The following is a 20620-nucleotide window of genomic DNA, read 5'->3' as shown; positions in this document are numbered from 1 at the left end:
GCAAGATCGCCAGACGCCGGGGTCAAGGTATGCCTCTCTTGGCAACCATCCACGCCAGCCCCTCAGGTAGGCCTCCGCCTGTCCCCATTGCTTGGGTTGAAGGAGGAGAGACACCTTCAGCCACATGTCCTCAGCAAGGGGACTGGGCTGCTTGCCACAATGGCTGGCGAAAGCTGTCTTATCCAGAACTCCCTTTATCTCCTGCCTGGGAGTGATGAACTGCCAAGGCCGACTTTGCAATCCTGCTACTGCAATTGGTGCTAAGTTGTGGAAGGAGATAGTGAGGTGCTGCTAAAGCAGCTGGGGTGAGAGCAGGGGGGTTGTTTTGTGGGGCGGGACGAGAGATTTTGATCTCTCTCCTCCATTGCACATTCTGTTTCCCCCTCTTTCTTTAGCAGAATCAGAATTGTAGAGTCGCAAGGAACCCACTTCTACTCCAACCCCCTGCAAGCAATGCAGGAATTGCAATTAATTAGCTACCAGTTCTTAATTGTGGTGTCCAATTCTGGGTGCCGCAGTTTAAGAAGGATATTGACAAGCTGGAACATGTGCAGAGGAGGGCAACCAAGATGATCAACGGTCTGGAAAGCAAGCCTTATGAGGAGTGGTTGAAGGAGCTGGGTATGTTTAGCCTGGGGAAAAGGAGATATGAGAGCCATCTTCAAATGTCTCAAAGGCTGTCACATGGGAGACGGAGCAAGCTTTTTTTTTTTTACCTGCTCTGGAGGGTTAGGACTCGAATCAGTGGCTTCGAGTTGCAAGAAAGGAGATTCCAACTAAACATCAGGAATAACTTTCTGACAGTAAGTGCTGTTTGACAGTGGGACGGTCTCTCCTTGGAGGTTTTGAAGCAGAGATTGGATGGCCATCTGTCATGGATGCTTTAGCTGAGATTTCTGCATTGCAGGGGGTTGGACTAGATGACCCTTGGGTCCCTTCCAACTCTACAATTCCATGTTTCTATATGATAAGCCCTCAGTTGCCAGATATGGGTGCTGACACTTTTCCCAAATGATGGGTGTCTTTGAACCTAGTTTTGGTGGGTGTTTTCTCTCCCAGTGCCTGATTTTGAAGAGGGATTGGTTGGGGTGAGGGGAAACCGTGTGTTGACTGTCAGAAAACGTATGTATTGGAGGAGGGAGAGAGCAGGATCATACCTGCTGCTGCCTCAGCTTTCTCCCTAAGCCCCATCATCCAATTCCAGTCTGCCCAGAGCATGGGTAGGCAAACTAAGGCCTGGGGGCCGAATCCGGCCCAATCACCTTCTAAATCCGGCCCATGGTCAGTCCGCTAATCAGCGTGTTTTTACATGAGTAGAATGTGTCCTTTTATTTAAAAATGCATCTCTGGGTTATTTGTGGGGCATAGGAATTCGTTCATTTCCCCCCCAAAAAATATAGTCCGGCCCCCCACAAGGTCTGAGGGACAATGGACTGGCCCCCTGCTGAAAAAGTTTGCTGTCCCCTGGCCCAGAGGCTTATGATACAGACCCACACTCAGGGTCTACGTGTGCAGACCCTTGCCAAGACTATACCACACCTGCCCCCTAAGCTTTGAGGGTCGACAGGTGCAATCCGGACCTCTCACGGCTTCAGTACGTGCTTTGCAACGAACGGCAGAGCAGACCCAGTTTCTCCAAACAGGTAAGTCAAGTTATGCAGCTTTTGAGAGGAGGGGGAGGAATAAGTCTGAGGGCTTGACAGAGAAGGGCTTACCCTTCTTGAAAAGGTGTACTAAAAACTATCTGATGGGGAAAATTCAAAGCCCCATAGGTGGCTTGATTTTATTCCTTAAGATGGCTTTGGGGACTTTCAGTCTCGGCAACTGGTCCGTAGGATGAACTGCTGCACTCATGAAACCTAACACTCCTCCCAGGGTGTTTGTGTGTGTGTATAAAATTTATAATTTTATTTATCCTTTTTCATTACAATGTTTCACATTTCATTGATTATAACCATGCATTCAATCAGTGACTTCTTCCCTTCCCTCCCTTCCGTAGTTCGATTTATTTATCCATTAAGGTGGCATATTCTAATCTCCCCATATATTCATATTTCTCCCTTCCCCCTATATCTTTTAATACTTTACAGTGCTGAATTTACACTAACCCTGCAAACGTTTTAACCTGATTAACATAGTTCTTCAGATATTCTGCAAACATTTTCCACTCTTCCTTAAATACTCGGTCTTCCTGATCTCTTACTCTCTTAGTTAAATCTGCTAATTCTACATTATTATTATTATTATTATTATTATTATTATTATTATTATTATTATGTATTGAGTTTATATACTGCCCTATACCCGGAGGTCTCAGGGCGGTTCACAGAAAATATCACAACATATATAATCAGAATAAAAACAACAACCCCCCACACCAAGAAAAGAGCCACATTTTAAAAGGGTGTAGGATGTCAATCAGATCAACCAAGGGCTTGGTTAAAAAGGAATGCTTTTGCCTGGTGCCTAAAGGTGTATAATGAAGGCGCCAGATGAACTTCCCTGGGGAGAGCATTCCACAGACGGGGGAGCCACTGCAGAGAAGGCCCTGTTCTTGTGTTGCCACCCTCTGGACCTCTCGAGGAGGAGGCACACGAAGGAGGGCCTCAGAAGATAATATCAGGGTCGGATTAGGTTCATATGGAAAGAGGTGGTCCTTTAGGTATTGCAGTCCTGAGCCATTTAAGGCAGTGTTCTCGAAGCGACTGGCATGAGTTTGGCCAAACTGCGGGAGGCAGTGGAGGATAGGGGTGCCTGGCATGCTCTAGTCCATGGGGTCACGAAGAGTCGGACACGACTGAACAACAACAACAGGTCAAAACCAGCATTTTGAATTGGGCCCGGAAACTAATTGAGCGACCTGGCTGCTGAATTCTGCACTAGCTGAAGTTTCCGAACCGTCTTCAGAGGCAGCTCTACGTATAACGCATTGCCGTAATCTAACTTTGAGGTTACCAGAGCATAGACCACAGTGGTTAGGCTATCCCTGTCCAGATAGGGGCGTAGCTGGGCCACCTGCCGAAGCTGATGGAAGGCACTCCGGGCCACTGAGGCCACCTGAGCCTCAAGCGACAGCAAAGGATCCAGGGGTACCCCCAAGCTACGAACCTGCTCCTTCAGAGGAAGTGTAACCCCATCAATAGCAGGCGACCTCCCAGCCTTCTGGTCTAGGGAACCACCCACTAACAGAGCCTCAGTCTTATCTGGATTGAGCTTCAGTTTGTTGGCTCTCATCCAGTCCATTACCAAGGAAAGACAATCAATTTCATACATGAGATATTAGAAGGTGGCTCTCATATCTCCTCTTAGTCTCCTCTTTCCCAGGCTAAACATACCCAGCTCCTAAAACCGTTTCTCATAAGGCCTGGCTTCCAGACCCTTGATCACCTTGGTTGCCCTTGTGCAGTGGCATCTTAGCCATAGAGATTAGTGGCACAGGGAACCACGGCGCCACGTTCTGGAGGGCGCCAGGGAAGAGGTCAGGGGCCACGTCAGCAGCTCGGTAGGAGCGGCAGCCTGCCCGCCACCAGGGAGAAGGCAGGAGGAGGTGATCGGCGGCGGCGAGCCAGGTGCACAGCAATCAGCTCTCCCTCCCTCTGTCCGTCCCTCTCCGGCTGCTGTGCGCTTCCTGCCCGGGAGGTGGGCACGATTCCGGGCAGCTGCCCCTCCTCTCGGCACCGCAATTGGTTGCTGGAGCGCTTCTCCAGCCTGCCGCTGCGCAGGACTGGAGGAGGGCACGGGGCGGCCGGGAAGGAGCCCGAGTGGTCCCCGTGGAAGGGATCCACACAGAACTCCCAAGGTGCCAGATAGGCTTGTGCACATGACTTGGCTGGAACATGGCCCAGGACTTCCAATCCAGCTGGAGACTTAGGGTGGGGCAGAGAGTTAAGTTTCCTGAGAGTCCAAAGACCCCTGGACCATTTTACCCCGAAACATCACTTAGAGTCGATGAACTGCCTTCGACGTCGAAAGAGAGGACGACATCCATGCTTGGGGAATCCAGGGAGAATTTGACGGCCACCTTCAGCATCGTCCCAGCGAGGCCAGTGTAGACCTCTCCCTCCCACACTTTGTTCTGGCCCAGCTGCAGCTCCCATCGTGAAGGACCAACGACGTGAGTGCTGCAGGCCTCGGGCATCTTGATCCGAAACCTCACCCAGCTTTTTTCTTGCAGGACTCCCGACCTGGGTTCTAGGAGGACACACCCCTTCCTCCACAAGCTGTAGACCCGGGGAAAGGGGAGCCACTGGGGGTTGGTGAAGCAGCGTATGATGTAATCACATACATGGGCAAATTCTTTGTTTTTGGCGTCCCTCCCGTACAAGCTGAGCCTGAATACTCCCGATTCAGGGAGCAAGACGGAGACGCTCACCTTGTTCTCCAGGTGGGTAACCAAGAGGAACCGTTCCATCGGGTATGTTTTGCTGGTTATTTTGTCCTTGCCCAAAGTGGCGGTGATTTCGGAGCCTGGCTGAGTACGAAAAGTGACAGTGCACTGTCCCTTTTTGGTATTGATGATGGGGGCGGTGTGGCTTGGGTTGTAGAGTCCTCTCCACTGGGAGCTGATCCCTGCTCCGCAATGTGCGCTGAGACCCGACGGGAAGAGCTCGTTGTGGTTGATGGGGCTGGAGCAGCGTATGAGGAAGTTAGCGGCGTTCTTGAACTTGTCTTCGTCGAACTCCTTGACAAACACCGAGAGCCTGTAGTGGCCCACAAAAGGACAAAGGATGTGGCAGCTGAGTTTCTGCTCTTCCACTTGGGACGCCAGGCACTTCCTGCTCAGAGAGGTATCCATCTCTGGATGAACCAACTCGTAGGTGGCCAAGAGAGGCCTCTGGGTCTGCAAAGCCAGCTTCAGGGCCCCCGTGGCGGCAACGATCAGGTCTTCTTCCCAGTTGCACTCCTCAATCCCAAACTCTCTTGCTTTGGGATGGAGCCCCCAGAAAGCGAAAGGGTTCTCCGGAAGACCCTCTTGCCGGTGGGGTTGCAGGCACTCGATCTGGTGGGAACACACCCAAGTGCACGGCTTCGGCGAATCGGAAGGGCGGGCAAAGATTTGCAGTTCGAAGAGCCCCTGGGTAGGGGGGAAGACTTTGAGGACCATCTTTTTGTCAGACATGGTTAACATCCCATGAGTCTTGCCTATATCCTCTTTGCTGTCGTCGTCATGGCAAAGCTTCAACAGCTGGTAAGTGAACTCTGTTGAATGGGCACTTGCTAAAGAAACAGTTGCTTCCCCTTGGTCTGTAAAAAGGAAGAGGGAGAGGCATGGTTTTTGCCTGTTTTTAACTGCAGAGCACCACACTAGAGCAGTTAACCTTGAGGTTTTCTTTTTTACTGCGGCCCCGCAATTGCTCAACTCATCCCTTGGGGTAGCTCACTCTGCCAGTTTTATGTATTTTCCCTAAACACCCCCAAAGTAGCACCCCCCCAACCTGCTGCCCTCCAGATGTTTTGGACTAGCTGGGGTGATGGGAGTCGTGGTCCAAAACATCTGGAGGGCATCAACTTGAGGAAGGTTGCCTGAAATTTTAGAGAGCTTTCGTTAGGGGCGCAAAATTTCAACATCTGTTGCTGCCTCAATATAGTTCTGTGTTTCTGTTGCAGGGCTGCATTGAAAACAGCTTCTCCCTACGAACCAGGACAACAGAATGACTCTTCTTTTCTTAATTTATGTGGCTGAGATCTCCTGGGTGACACGGACGCCGTTAGGCAATTGAATGCACATGCTTACTCCTTCTCTTTCCCTCCCACCCAACTTTCACGGCCCCGGGCACTGGCAACCCACGCTACGCCACTGATGCCATGCCACTGCTTTTCAGCGGCATTAAGTTTCTGAGTGTGCCAAGGCATCCTGCTTTGAACATACCTGTTTTAAGCCTGGAGGTATCTGGAGAGAGGAGGGCAAGCTGAAGTTTGAAAAACTCTGGTGTCTTGAAAACTCTCCCTTCGAAAACCTGCAGTGGGACGGGATGCTGAGTGAGCTGCCATTTTGGTTCATCGGGCCAGTGGCTTTCGACAAAATCTTCAGGGTCAGTTAGGAAGAAAAAATCCTCGTGCCTGCAGGAGTGGGGGAAATGGGGGGGGGGGGCCTTAGACATCACATGAAACAAACCACATTCCAGAATGGCAAACAAGGAAGGGGACAGGAAGCTAATGGTTTGTCTGTTGTTAAAAGATCAGAAGATGGTGGATTGATTGGGTAAGGAATACCCTGCTGAGTCCGGCCAAGAACCCATTTAGTCCAGCTCTCATAGTGACTGACTAGATGCCCCAAAGGAAATTCCACAAACAGGACACGAGCCCAACAGCTCCTCTCCCCAACAGCTCTGTATGAATAAGGTTTGCAGCCTAGAAGTCCCAGGATGATGATGATGATAATAATAATAATAATAATAATAATAATAATAATAATAATAATAATAATTTTTATTATTTATACCCCGCCCATTTGGCTGGGTTTCCCCAGCCACTCTGGGTGGCTTCCAACAGAATGTTAAAATACAATAATCTATTAAACATTAAAAGCTTCCCTAAACAGGGTTGCTTTCAGATGTCTCCTAAAAGTCTGGTAGTTGGTTTTCTCTTTGACATCTGGTGGGAGTGCGTTCCACAGGGCGGGCGCCACCACCGAGAAGGCCCTATGCCTGGTTCCCTGTAACTTGGCTTCTCGCAGGGAGGGAACCGCTAGAAGGCCCTTGGAGCTGGACCTCAGTGACCGGGCAGAACGATGGGGGTGGAGACGCTCCTTCAGGTATACAGGACCGAGGATCCTTTGCGGTACATGATACTCAGCCAGCATGCTACTATTTATTTATTTATATTTATATTTATTGAACTTATATACCGCCCTATACCTGGAGGTCTCAAGGCGATTCACAGAAAAGATCACAATATATAAAATCAAAATAAAAACAACAACCCAAATCACACACACACACACACACACCAAAAGAGCCACATTTTAAAAGGGCATAGGATGTAAATCAGATCAACCAAAGGCCTGGTTAAAAAGGAACAGTTTTGCCTGGCGCCTAAAGGTGTATAATGAAGGCGCCAGGTGAACTTCCCTGGAGAGAGCATTCCACAGACGGGGGAGCCACTGCAGAGAAGGCCCCGTTCTCGTGTTGCCACCCTCCGGATCTCTTGAGGCAGCAATGTCCTAATGTAAAATATTGGGGACATGCATGTTTAAAGGGAAGTGTGGCCTCAGCTTGAGAGTAAATGTGAAAATGTGGGTCGCCGGAAAGCATATCCAGAGTCGCATTTTAACTCTTCCCGTTTCAAGGCCTTGCTTCTCTCACCTTGCACATTCAAGACCACAAATCAATCTCTCTTCCCCATGCATGCATGCTTACACACACACACTCACACCCCAGAGCAAATTTGTTCCACGTAACATGATTAGATGTTGCAAATGCCACACGGGCTCTTATTATTTAGCATTGGCTGGAAAGTGACAAGTGCGTAATGCATCTAGCGGAAAATAATTTAACACAATAATTTTTGAGGCAAGTCATTATTTACTCTGCGGAGGAGGCCCAAGTAATTACATCTCAGGCAACCTAATAAACCTGCTTGGGAGCAGGAGATTAATCATTGCATCAAAGGGTGGCTCTGGTGTCTAATGAAAGCAGCGAAGGGGAAGAACCAGAGCATCCGACCCAAAGTTCTTTGCAACTGTAAGAGGCCGGCTAGTGGCCAGATCGGCTGCTCCCTGCAGATTTGTCCGTCTCTGATCACATGCTCTGAAATCTCGGGTTTCTCTCTTAAAAGGGGAATAAGTTAAGGGCCGCCTGAATTTACTGGACATATCCAGGATTCATCTGCCAAAAATAGTGTCTGGGTGGAGTTTTCAGAAATCGGTTAAAACGTCCGGGGAAATCCAGGCATATGGCAGCCCATATCGGAAGTACAGTCTTATCTTGGATATCGAACTCCTTAGCTCCCAGACAACTCTGCTCCTGAACGATCGAAACTCAGAATTGAGTGTTCCGATCTGCAAACATCCAGCGGGGCTTCTGTGGCTTCCGATTGGCTGCAGGAGTTTCCCGCAGCCAATCATCAACTCTGCTTTGGTTTCTGAACATTTTGGAAGTTGAACGGACTTCTGGAACGGATTCTGTTTGACTTCCAAGGTACGATTGTAGTGGGGTTTTTTGGGTGAGTTTCCTATTTAAAAAAACCCAAAAAACCAACCCCATTTTAAAAAAAAGATTATTGTTTTTGATATTTTGGGGGAGAAAGCTCCACAACTTTTGTGTCCAGATTTTGAAATATGGCAACCCTACTGTAAAAATATTAGCAACCTCCAAAGACAAAGCCTAAGGCAGCCTCTCCATTGCTTAGGCCAGGAGAATATGCGTTCTGGTTTTCTTACTTTAGGACAGGCTTCCTCAACCTCGGCCCTCCAGGTATTTTTGGCCTACAACTCCCATGATCCCTAGCTATCAGGACCAGTGGTCAGGGATGATGGGAATTGTAGTCTCAAAACATCTGGAGGGCCGAGGTTGAGGAAGCCTGCTTTAGGAAATTCTGAACCACAGGCTACTGGTCCGATCTGTCAGGGCTGTTCTTGCCTTCCACCCAGCAGGGCTTAGAACAGGAGTCAGCAAAGTTTTTCAGCAGGGGGCCGGTCCACTGTCCCTCAGACCTTGTGGGGGGCCGGACTATATTTTGAAAAAAAAAAGTGAACGAATTCCTATGCCCCACAAATAACCCAGAGATGCATTTTAAATAAAAGGAAACATTCTACTCATGTAAAAGCACGCTGATTTATGGACCGTCTGCGGGCCAGATTAGAAGGCGATTGGGCTGCATCCAGCCCCCGGGTCTTAGTTTGGGGACCCCTGGGTTAGAACTTAGAAACGTCGAGAGATCTCACCGAGGAATGAATAGCCTCTTCTCGACATCCACGAGGCCCGCTCCCCAGCAGACGTCCAGAAGGAACCACTGGGCTCCCAACTGCACTGCATTCCACATGTGGTCGGACTTCTTCTGCAGGCAGCTCTGGCCTCGGCTGTACCCGGCCCCTCTGCCGTATCCCGAAACTTCGGCGCAGTTCAAGCCCGCTTCTCTGTAAGGATTCACAAGAGAGCATGGAAGCTGGGCAAACTCAATGTACAGGGCTGGGAGAGACCCCTGCCTGCATCCCTGGACAGCCATTGCCAGTCTGAAGCCAGAAGCCAGACGGTCTAACTCAGTATAAGGCCATTTCATGTGTTCTTACGTTCTGCGTTTCTGTTATGTATTGAAGTTCTCACCCTAGGCCACTAGGGGTGTGTGTGTATATAGTTCATTCTGCTGCAGTTTTCACTCAGGTCCGCACATGCAAACGAAGGATTGAAAAGTGACGTTCAGGGATTGGGTAACTACAGAAAGTTGTTGCTGTTGCAGTGTAGCTGAGTTCTATATAAGCAGGCTGCTGAGCCCTTCAGCTCACTTCTGTTCCAGCCTGAGAATAAACAAGAGCTGCCTGAAAACCACTGTGTCGTCTGCTGTGTCCACCCACAACTTAACAGTTGTGCTGGCTGGCTGGCTATCATATCAGAGGCCCTGGTCAATCATAACTGGCACTTATGTTATGACGTCTGCCATTATCCCCACACTTTCCCGTGCATTTTCTTATCACTTTTCCTAGCCCCCAAAGATAAATTAAAATAAATAATCATTGGGGGTTTATTTTGGAAGAGGATTGTGCAAGTGCTCAAAAGCACTGAATTCATTTTAATTGCACAACCAGAATTTGCTGGTATACAATGAAATCATGCCTGCACAATAGTGGAAGTGGCCTGGAAGCAGGGTATGAATGGCTGAGGATAGATTTTGGACTGTTTCCCCCGTATGTGCCATCTGTTCCATTTAAATGGTTAGATTGGGGGGATGCTTTAAGCTTTAAGGAGGTGGGTCATAGAATCATGGAAGGGACCCCAAGGGTCATCTAGTCCAACCCCCTGCAATGCAGGACTCTCAGCTAAAGCATCCATGACAGGTGGCCATCCAACCTCTGCTTAAAAGCCACTAAGGAAGGAGAGTCCACCACCTCGAGGGGGAGTCCGTTCCACTGTGGAACACCAGTTCTTCCTGGTGGTTAGTCGGAATCTCCTTCCTTGTAACTTGAAGCCATGGGTTCGAGTCCTACCCTCCAGAGCAGGAGAAAAGAAGCCTGTTCCCTCTTCCACGCGACAGCCCTTGAGATGGGACATATTAATGAAACAATGTGAAAAACTGGTTTTTTGAAGTGAAATCAGAGAAAGATAAGAGGCGAAAGCTAGTCAATGTTAGAGTGAAATAGTAAATAAGAAAGTAAGATATAGTTGTTTGAATTTGAAGTAATTAATGTTTTGAACATCTAAATAAGTTTATTGAGATATGATAAGATGATATTGGAAATTGAAGAGTTAAGGTGAATGATTAAGAAATAGTTACTAAGTTACTAAAGTAAATTAGAACTGAACGCTGGAGAGAGGACAGGGGAGGTCCTTTAAAGAAGATTAAGAATAAGATAAGATATTTGAGAATTGTTGTATTTTAATATGTTGTTTTTTGTTTTTGTTTTTTCTTCTTTGTATCTGTTTTTATTGTTCTTTCTTTGTTAACTTTCTTTTTTATCTTGAAAAACCTAATAAATTCCTTATAAAAAAAAAGAGATGGGACATATTAAAAGCCGCGGCAGCACATACCTGCACATGTCACGGTATAGATGGGCATATCCAGAGCACACGCCTCTCCCAGTGTGAAGGACCTGCTCAGGGGTATGGATCTTCTCCGAGAACCCCAAGAAGCCGTTGACATCATACTCTATTGCGGAGCAAAGCCAAAACACCGCTTTACCAAGAGGTTGTTATGATAGGAAGCACCCCGCCTGTCTTGCTTGTTGGAAGAAAGGTGGGTTAGGCTTATGAAATTCATACATCACTGTTCCCCCCCCCCAAAAAAAAACCACCCCCAAGGAAAAACAATACCAACTGTGCAGCAATGGCAACAGAAAAGCACAGAATATATGGAAATTGCAAAAATGACAATGAGAGTCAGACAACAGGGGGATGAAATGTTTAGAAACGAATGGGGAAAGTTTATAGAATACTTGGACAAGGTATGTAAGACGTAGATATTGACATATAACTCAGGGCGTGTAAGAAAGGAGAAGGTATTATAAATAAATTCAGAAGGTGAATAATAAAGGAACATGGGAAGATATATAATTCTGAAGTGGGATTGGAAAACTAAGAGAAAGGTGAAGAGGAAAAATGTGTGGAAAGGAAGTTGACGTGTGAAATATAGATGTTAGATATAAGGAAGGCATAATATGAAAGAAGGGAAGTGAAATGGAATTGAAATTTGAATGATTCGTGTGATATAACTTTTTCTATTATAATTTTTATTTGCAAAATTCATTGTTTTAACTTTGGTTTGTACTTAGTCAAAATCAATAAAAATTATTTTCAAAAAACAAAACAAAAAAAACACCCCCAAGGAAGTTTGCATGAAAACAAACTCACCGATATTGTGGCACAGCCAGATCCATATGGCTCGCGCCTTCTCCAGCTGGCTATTGGCTCCTTTGGTAATCAGTGGAACAATGGTCTGGACGGACAAGGATTCCTGATTGGTTTTCAGCTAGGGAAGATAGGTTGGGATTTGGACAATCAGCAGCAATCTGTTTCCTAAGATAAGCAGCCATTCATTTGTCTACCCCTGCCATTGCCAACCCCGATGCCTTCTAGATGTTTTGGATGAGGACATCCATCAGCTCCTGCCGGCCCATGCTGGTTGTAGCCAAAATCTCTGGAGGGCACCAGGTTGGTGAAGGCTACTCTGTCCCATCCCAGTTGGAATTCTGCTCAGCGTTTGTAGAGAATGCCTGGAGAAGGAACTGGGCAGCCTGTGGTCCTTCCAGATGTTGCTGGACAACAAGTCCCATCATCCTCCCATCCACCTTCCATGTTGGCAGGGGCTGATGGAAGTCAGAGTCCAACAGCGCCTGGGGGGGACCACACATTGATCACCCGTGACCCATCCAGGTAGCAGGACCAACTCAAAGGTCCATCTAGCCTCGCATCCTTTCTCCCACTATGGCCAGCCAAATGCCCCCCAAACAGGCCTTGAAGGGGGCAGCTCCCCGCCCCACTGTCAGCTTGCGTTTGGGAGTCTGTGGCAGACTGCCTCTGGGTGTGTGCTCTTCAACCTTAGCCCTGCTGATTGGGTGGAAGAAGAAGAGAAGAAGAAGAGTTTGGATTTGATATCCCGCTTTATCACTACCCGAAGGAGTCTCAAAGCGGCTAACATTCTCCTTTCCCTTCCTCCCCCACAACAAACACTCTGTGAGGTGAGTGGGGCTGAGAGACTTCAGAGAATTGTGACTAGCCCAAGGTCACCCAGCAGCTGCATGTGGAGGAGTGGAAGCGAACCCGGTTCACCAGATTATGAGTCCACCACTCTTAACCACTACACCACACTGGCTCTCTGATGCTTTTGAATACCAGTGGAGCTCGTCTGAGTTTTGATCTGAGCTTCAAAGCTTTCGCCAGTGACCGTGCAAATGGAAGACCACCTGCGGCTCTGGCGGAAAGTAGAAATGGTAGGACTTTGGGATGTTCTTTTCTCCACCCACCTGCTCGCTCACACGAAGAACGTGGGCGTCCAGCTGTCTGAAAACCTCTGAGTCTGGGAAAAGGTCTCTCCGTCTCTTCCTCTGGGTTGTTTCAGGACTGGTTCGGGGAGACCAGCATCTTCCCTTTGAGCCTTCTGCTTCTTGTTCCTCACATCGGTCCATCATCTCTTGCACCTGGTGTGCCGTTGTGGAGCCTGATCTCCATGGGGCCATCTCGTTGCCATCGCCAGCTTTCTTGGTCCAAAACAGAAATACGTCCTTGCTGGGGAAACCTTGCTGGGTAATTTTGGTGGGCGGGATTTCTTTGCACTGCTGGCCAAAGTGTCTAAGCTGCTTCTTCCCTCCATTGACTCCTGGAAGCTTTTGGCAGGAGGTCACCAAAGGCCAGCTGCAGAGAGCTTCGGAGGGTCCTCCTCCCTTGGGGAAATTGCCGTTGCAGATGTCCGTCATTTGACTCTCTCTAGCAGTGGACGAGATGGCACCTTCCTTGGTCTGTGCCATTTTCCCTCTGCAATTTGAGGTATTTGATTTGTTTATAGCAGGACAGCCCCAGTTGGCACTGCGGTGTGTTGCTGATGGGCTGATAAAGGGCACCATGATGCCCTCGGTGTTTTGGGGAAGTCTTTGGTGCCCATCTCGCTTCATCCTTGCCAGCAGAGACTGGTGTGGAGTGGAGAGGGCCTGTTACTTCGCCCTCCCCTTTTCACAGGAGACTTTTCTTGCCTCAGAAGAGCTCCCTCAGATCTTGTCTAGAGTTGTGCTGTAATAAACACAGGTAAGAGTTTTACAGAATGCAAACTGTAAAGGCTGGAAGACTTTCAGGGGAGGACTCTTTTCACATCGTCTGCCACAGATTCACCCTCATTGTCTCAGTCCTCTTAATCTGCTCCAAGCAGATCAGGGACCAAACCTTGAGGGTATAGCATCTGATTTGCATGGTCCAAGGTTTCAGCCTCTCACAGCATCTCCAGGTAGGGCTTGCAATGGCCCCTGTATTCCCTGTCGTAGCAACAGGGGAGTTCAGTGTCGTAGCAACGGGGGGCAGGGGGGGCGGTGTGCTCCCTGTGCTACGTCTCCAGGGGTGACAAGGCATGTGGTTTGCTGGCGCCGGCGCTCCAGTGCCATACAGACGGTGCCAGGATCCTCTGCTCGTGGCTGCAGCCGCATGTAGAGGATCCTCCATTCGTGGCTGCAGCCGTGAGCAGAGGATCCCGGCACTGTCTGTATAGGGCTGGAGCGGTGCCACTGGCAACCTGCTATGTACAGAGCATGTGCAGCATCGCTACGTACGACGCATGCACCGTATGTAGCGATGCTGTGCAAGCGCGCTACGTAGCAATGCCCCGCCCCCGGGTGCACGTCATGTTTGCGCTCTGGGTGCCCGAGCGTCTTCCTACGCCACTGGCAGAGTTTTAACATTCCCCTTTAAACACACAGTGGGTAACTTGTTGCAAGCTTGTTTAAGCTTCTCAATATAGATTCCTGGTAAGATCCCTTAAGGTAAAGGGACCCCTGACCATTAGGTCCAGTTGTGTCCAACTCTGGGGTTGCGGCGCTCATCTCGCGTTACTGGCCGAGGGAGCCGGCATATAGCTTCCGGGTCATGTGGCCAGCATGACTAAGCTGCTTCTGGCGAACCAGAGCAGCGCATGGAAACGCTGTTTACCTTCCTGCTGGAGCGGTATCTATTTATCTACTTGCAGTTTGACATGCTTTCAAACTGCTAGGTGGACAGGAGCTGGGACTGAGCAACGGGAACCCTTATTTCCCTCTTAAAAGAATAAGCACACAACCATCTTATTTAAAGTCAATAAAAGAAGTTTACTCACAGCATCACCAGTTCACATTTGGATCTCTGAAGGCAGACTTAGTTACAGAAGTACCTTATATAAATGTGGAATCTATCCCATATGGAGATAGTCCCTGTTGGCTGAAAGCCAACTGAGCATCTGTAGCTAAAAAGCTGATGATCCTACAAAGGAGGAAGTCAAAGAGAGAGAGATGGCTGCATGCCTTGTCCTTTTTTGTTACCTGGACAGGTAATGTCACGCCCACCTCTAGTCACATGCAAAAGGAAGTATGTCCCAGCCCAGGAGGAAACAGGAAGTTCCGACTGGCTGGAGCAAGCATCCCCTTGCATGTCCACTCTAGGAAAACAAGGAATGTTGTACTTGACTGCTATATATATGTATTACATCCCGCATCCCCTGCATGCGAAGACAGGCTGCAGCGGTTTGAGCGGACGAGACTAATAGTGGGTCCAACAGTCAAGGAGGCGGTTTCTGCACATGCCATAGAGGGAGGTGAGGGGCAGATGGGGCCCGTCCACCTGGGAAGGGAGCCCATGCAGCAGAAGGAAAACTCTGGTCCTAAATCTCCGCTGCCTTGCAGGATATATTCAAGGGAAGAAAAGGCTCAGGAAAAACACCTACCGTATTTTTCGCTCCATAGGGCGCACCGGACCATAGGGCTCACCTCGTTTTTAGAGGAGGAAACAAGGGGGAAAAATATTTTTCTGGTTTTCCTCCTCTAAAAGCCCTGTTTTTTTGAGGATCAGCTAAAAGTTTTGCAGCTTTTTTTTGCAAAGGGAAAAGCCCTGGTTTTTTTGAGGATCAACTAAAAGTTTTGCAGCTTTTTTTGCAAAGGGAAAAACCCTGTTTTTTTAGGATCAGCTAAAAGTTTTGCAGCTTTTTTTGCAAAGGGGGAAAAGCAAAGAGGAAAAGCCCCATTTTTATGGGGTTCAACTCACATTTCTGCAGCTTCTAAAGGAAAGGGAGCCTTTTCTACAGTTTCCAGACAGATAATCTAATCAGCCAGTCACATGTTGCTGGGGAAACAAACAACCTCCCTCTGCAGCACATTCAACAATGGAGGGCGGGGCTGAAAGGGAGCCGGGACTCTTATCTCTCTCCCGATCTCTTGCTGATCAGCTGCTGAGCGGGGTCCTTTCAACACCCCCTTTTCTCTTTGTAAAATAAAAAGCATGATTCTCTTTTGGCCCCTGGGCAATTCAGCTCCAGGGACCACCATTCGCTCCATAAGACGCATAGATATTTCTCCTTACTTTTTAGGAGGAAAAAAGTGTGTCTTATGGAGCAAAAAATACGGTACACAAATCCGGAGTGGAGTCCCTAAGACTGTTGGATGGTGCCTTGTATGTCTCCTTCCAGCAGCTCCTGCAGCCAAGCTGGTGCCAAACATATTGCTCTGCTTTCCTTTGGACCCCGTCAGAAAGGTCAAGAGGGGGGGTCTTATTATCACCTGGGCAGCCCAGGACCTCCAGACCCGCTGCCCAGGTTTGTTCCCTGGGAAAGTAACTTTGGTGCTACAAACACTTCACCCCCAGAGGCACGCTCCATTGTCTCTCGAGACAGACAGATGCCAACAACCACCTATTTACGGAGAGCTTTTCGGCTTCTCTTGAAGCTATAAAAAGAACACAGAAGAATCTCTGCAGATTCTTCTGATCTGAATTAAGTGTGGGGTGTGTCTGTGTTTTAAACTTTCCTCCCCTGGGTGCTTGTTAGAGATAGGCCTGCAAAGCCAGTGAGTGGGCAGCCCACAGACGCCTATGGATTTTGCAAATGTCCCTCGTAGGAGAAAGGCAGGATATCACTATGAGAAATAAAGAAAGGAATAATACCGTGTTTCTCCTAAAATAAGACACCGTCTTATATTTTTTTTCGCTCAACAAAACACAGTATGGCTTATTTTCAGGGGATGTCTTATTTTAACCGTGTCACATCGGTACACTGCATAGCCACGCCTCTCCAGGCTGTTGTAATGGGAGGTACCACGTCACTATGGCTTATTTTCGGGGTATGGCTTATTTTTGGGGAACGGCTTATATTTCACAAATGCATAGAAATCCTGCTATGGCTTATTTTATGGCTATGTCTTATTTTAGGAGAAACAGGGTACTTAGCATTTACTGTATCTCTGAGTCGAATTTCCACCCTGCCTTCTTGCCAGATGGCCTGGAGCCAGCTTATAATGTGAAGTGCTAAAAGAGAGCCAGCAGCAAATAAAAACAGCCATTGAGAGAGCGAGAACGAGAGCCGTTAAAAACTGCAGCTGAAAAGAGCAGCAAAGGAAATTGGAAGGATCTCGGATGCCACTGAAAGCACACAGCACTTCCAACTGTTCGGAGCGCGATTTCATGACAATCCTTATAGTGACAAACCTAGACAGCATCTTAAAAAGCAAAGACATCACCTTGCCGACAAAGGTCCGTATAGTTAAAGCTATGGTTTTCCCAGTAGTAATGTACGGAAGTGAAGCTGGACCATAAAGAAGGCTGATCACCGAAGAATTGATGCTTTTGAATTATGGTGCTGGAGGAGACTCTTGAGAGTCCCGTGGACTGCAAGAAAATCAAACCTATCCATTCTCAAGGAAATCGGCCCTGAGTGCTCACTAGAAGGACAGATCTTGAAGTTGAGGCTCCAGTACTTTGGCCACCTCATGAGAAGAGAAGACTCCCTGGAAAAGACCCTGATGTTGGGAAAGATGGAGGGCACAAGGAGAAGGGGACAACAGAGGATGAGATGGTTGGACAGTGTTCTCGAAGCTACTAACATGAGTTTGGCCAAACTGCGGGAGGCAGTGAAGGATAGGCGTGCCTGGCGTGCTCTGGTCCATGGGGTCACGAAGAGTCGGACACAACTGAACGACTGAACAACAACAAAATAGTGACAGCACTGCAAGGCTGTCGCTATAAGGATTGCAAGTGACAGGCTGCATCTGAGCAGAGAGGAGCCTACAGAACTGGGGTCCTGGCTCACAGCTCCTTGTCTTGACCACCAATGTGAAAACTTCCCCAAGGAGGGCACCTCTTGCTATACAGCGATACCCCGGGTTACGTACTTAATTCGTTCCGGGTTACAGTATGTAACCCGAAAAGGACGTAACCTGAACAATTCGTTCTGCGCATGCACAGACGGGAAAAACCCGGGTGGGGACTGCGAAAAATGCTCTGCGCATGCGCAAATCACGCGCATGTCAGCTTGTGCTTCCGGGTTAGTGGAGTTCGTAACCCGAAAAGTACGCAACCCGAAGCGTACGTAACCCAAGATACCACTGTACTAATTAGCAGGGTATATCTTGCGTTTTGATTCCAGCGCCGCGCTGTCTTACGATCTTCTGAACAGCGTCCGACTGGCTAGTTGGATGCATGGACTGGTTGGACGGCAGAGGAATGGTGGAAGGAACTGGTTGGGGAACCCCCAAGGGAAGAAGGCTCAGAGCCGGGGGGTTGGTGGTGGGAAGACAATGAGTAGTCAGAGGGAGAGGGCTGGGAAGAGGAGGTGTCGGAAGCTGGAGAGGTGACAGGGCTTAGTGAGCGGGGCGAGTCTGGGCAGAGAGAAGTCCAAAATCGGAGGCAGAAGCTGAAGCAGAAGAGGAGGGAAGCCAAGAGGCAGAGGCTGGTGAAGAGTCACAGGTGTCTCTCCCTCCTGCTGCAAGAAGCTGTCTTCCTCCCTTGTCTCCCAGAACCAGAAGAGGCAAGAAAAGGGTGGAGGAAAGGTTGGCTGCAGGCAGGCACTGTCTCGGATTGCTTGGGGGGGGGGAAACCTGGAGAGGAGGCATTTTAGACGGTTGTGGGGAGGCAGAGACCTTCAGTCATGAGACAACTGATCCATGGGGCGAGATCAATGGAGCTGCTCTACTGATTAGGCCTGGCACTCCACCAGGTCTGTGCGGACCGTGTTCTTGCTAATGAAGAGTTAACTCCAACTTGTCTGGCTCGCTCCTGACAGCTGGCATGGTGGAGTGGCTGGAGTGTTGGACTGCGTCCTGGGAAACCAGGGTTCAAATCCCCACTCAGCCTTGGAGTTCATTGGGTGTACATGGCCCAGTCATCCTCTCTCAGCCTAACCTACCTCACAGGGTTGTTGTGGGGGGAGGAGACAAATAAAACGGAAAGGATGTATGTGCCACTTTGAGCCCTGGCAACACATTAGTTTAGCAGGGTGGAAATAAGGCTGTGTGGCACCCACAGCTCTGTCTTCCCAGCAGAAGGGAGCAGCCATGGGGTGACCACCGCTGCCCCTCTCAGTGACCTGTGACCCCTGAGGCTGTTGCCTTACTCTGCCTAATGATAGAGCCATCTGTGTTCTCCTCGTTTTCCAAGGCTGCTCACATACCATCCATGTAAAGCACATGGCTCCCCCTAAATAATTCTGGGAAGCATAGTTTGTTAAGGGTGCTGGGAATTGCAGCTCTGCGAGAGGTAAGCTACGGTTCTCAGGATTCTTTGCGGGAAGCCATGTGTTTTAAATGGGTGGTCTGTACACAGCCTAAATCTGTGTAATATTTCCTGTTTTACAATTTAAAATGTGCATTTTTACATCCTTAAAATATCAATGACTTCCCTTCTTCTCTTTCCATGGTTCATTTTTCATATCATAAATCCCTGCATATTTTACAGAAACTATACCATTCCGTTTTCCATTATTACATCCATCATAACTTATTTACACTGTTGAATTTATCTTAACGCTGTCGGCGTTTTCAGCTTTACACAGTTATTTCCCATATATTCAATAAACATTTTCCAATCTTCTCTAAATGTATGATCTTCTTGATCTCTTATTCTATATGATAAGTCTGCAAGCTGCACAAATTCCATCAGTTTAAGTTGCCATTCTTCTTTAGTTGGGACCTCGCTTGTTTTCAATTTTTGGACTAACGAATCACAGGCCACAGTAGTGACATACGTAAATAACCTTTTTTGACACCTGGGAATCTAACTGAACCCCTAAAAAGCAACCCACACACTGAACTTCCTCCAACCCAGAGTGTCACAAAACACAAATATGATGAACGGTCGCAGGAACATGGACAGCTACTCTGCACAGAATCAGACCAATAGTTCTAACTGGTTCAGCACTGCCCACACGGGCTGGCAGCAGCATTACAGGCAGGGGACAAATGCCGGTTCTGCCTGGAGATGCCTGGGGTTGAACCTGGGACCTTCGCTCGGCATGCAAAGCAGACCCTCTTCCACTGAGCTACATCCCCCAAACTAGAGGAAATTGCCATTCTAGAGAGTCAGAACATTGGCCCACCTGCCTCCATACTGTCCACACTGACTGGCAGCAGCTCTCCAGGCTTTCACACGGGACGATTCCCACCCCTGCCTGGAGTCGCTGGGGGTTGAAGTTGGGACCTTCTGCATACCAAGCAGATGCACTTAATCGCTGAGCTACAGCCCTACGGGAATATAGAAAGTGGCCTTATACTGCCCGTCTAGGGGATTTAGGGGAGCGCGGCCTGTTTGCCCACACTGGGCATCAAACCAAGAGGGCAGCGCAGCAATGACTTAGACCGGAAGGTGAGAGGCGCCAAATTTTGGCATCGCTGCCAAAATTTGAAAGCCCCAAGTCCTCCACTGATCTAGCTCAGTATTGTCTACTCTGATTGGCAGTGGCTGTCCAGAGTTCTCATTCTCAGATGCTGGGAATTGAACCAGATTCTGCCTGCCCTCTCTCTGAGACAAAGCCCTTCGCCGCTCGCTTTTACCTCCCGGTTCCTTCCTTGGGTGTCGCAGGGAACCGTTTGCCTGGTCCCTGGATGCCAGTCTAGTCTGATTCTTCTTGCTTCTGCCAGGGCAGCAGGAGGGAGCTTTCGGGAGCCTCTATATGTACCAAACCTCCTTCCTTCCTTCCCTCCCTGCTGGGGCCTCGGCTGTCCTGAGCTTCACCTCCCCGGTGCCAACGGGTCTAAAAATATTACAAAGCCCCGAAGAACTCAGCACAGACTTTCCACCGAGCGAGCACTCCTGATAGCGGGCGAAATCGGAGATTATTTTCAAATATTATCAGAAGCTGGCATTCAGAGGTGCGACGGCTCCCTGTGATCGTTCAGCGGACGCGGCAAGATTCAGAACAGGAGCTGAACTTTTAACATTTTGGGGGGGGGGGAGTGGGAGGTGGTGTGTCAAGGAGAGGCAGCGCGGCACAGTGGTTAGAGTGCCTGGAGGGAGCCTGGGAGACCGGGGTCCAAATC

General features: G+C 48.8%; 1 protein-coding gene across 1 annotated transcript; it reads right to left on the bottom strand.

Moving 5' to 3' along the window:
- Positions 1-3850: 3850 nt before the first annotated feature.
- LOC117053503 (kyphoscoliosis peptidase-like) lies at positions 3851-13264 on the bottom strand. Its single transcript, XM_033161305.1, has 6 exons — positions 12614-13264; positions 11502-11619; positions 10683-10800; positions 8885-9076; positions 5870-6060; positions 3851-5244 (listed from the first exon to the last, which is right to left on the bottom strand). The coding sequence occupies exons 1-6, from the start codon at positions 13256-13258 to the stop codon at positions 3923-3925; spliced, it is 2586 nt and encodes an 861-aa protein (XP_033017196.1). The 5' UTR covers positions 13259-13264; the 3' UTR covers positions 3851-3922.
- Between the last annotated feature and the right edge of the window lie 7356 nt (positions 13265-20620).

Source organism: Lacerta agilis, chromosome 9 (genome assembly GCF_009819535.1).
Source record: "Lacerta agilis isolate rLacAgi1 chromosome 9, rLacAgi1.pri, whole genome shotgun sequence".
NCBI lineage: Eukaryota > Metazoa > Chordata > Lepidosauria > Squamata > Lacertidae > Lacerta > Lacerta agilis.
Note: the sequence above shows the minus strand (reverse complement) of the source record. Positions and strands in the feature narration are given on the sequence as shown.

What these genes read in the sequence shown, in the direction of transcription:
- LOC117053503 (XM_033161305.1), bottom strand. Translation starts at nt 13,258, where the DNA reads ATGAAGCGAGATGGGCACCAAAGACTTCCCCAAAACACCGAGGGCATC. An exon ending in AAGAGGCTATTCATTCCTCG is followed by an intron (nt 6,061 to 8,884) that starts GTGAGATCTCTC and finishes CCACTCCTGCAG; the next exon opens with GCACGAGGATTTTTTCTTCC. An exon ending in TACCTCCAGGCTTAAAACAG is followed by an intron (nt 5,245 to 5,869) that starts GTATGTTCAAAG and finishes TCCTTTTTACAG; the next exon opens with ACCAAGGGGAAGCAACTGTT.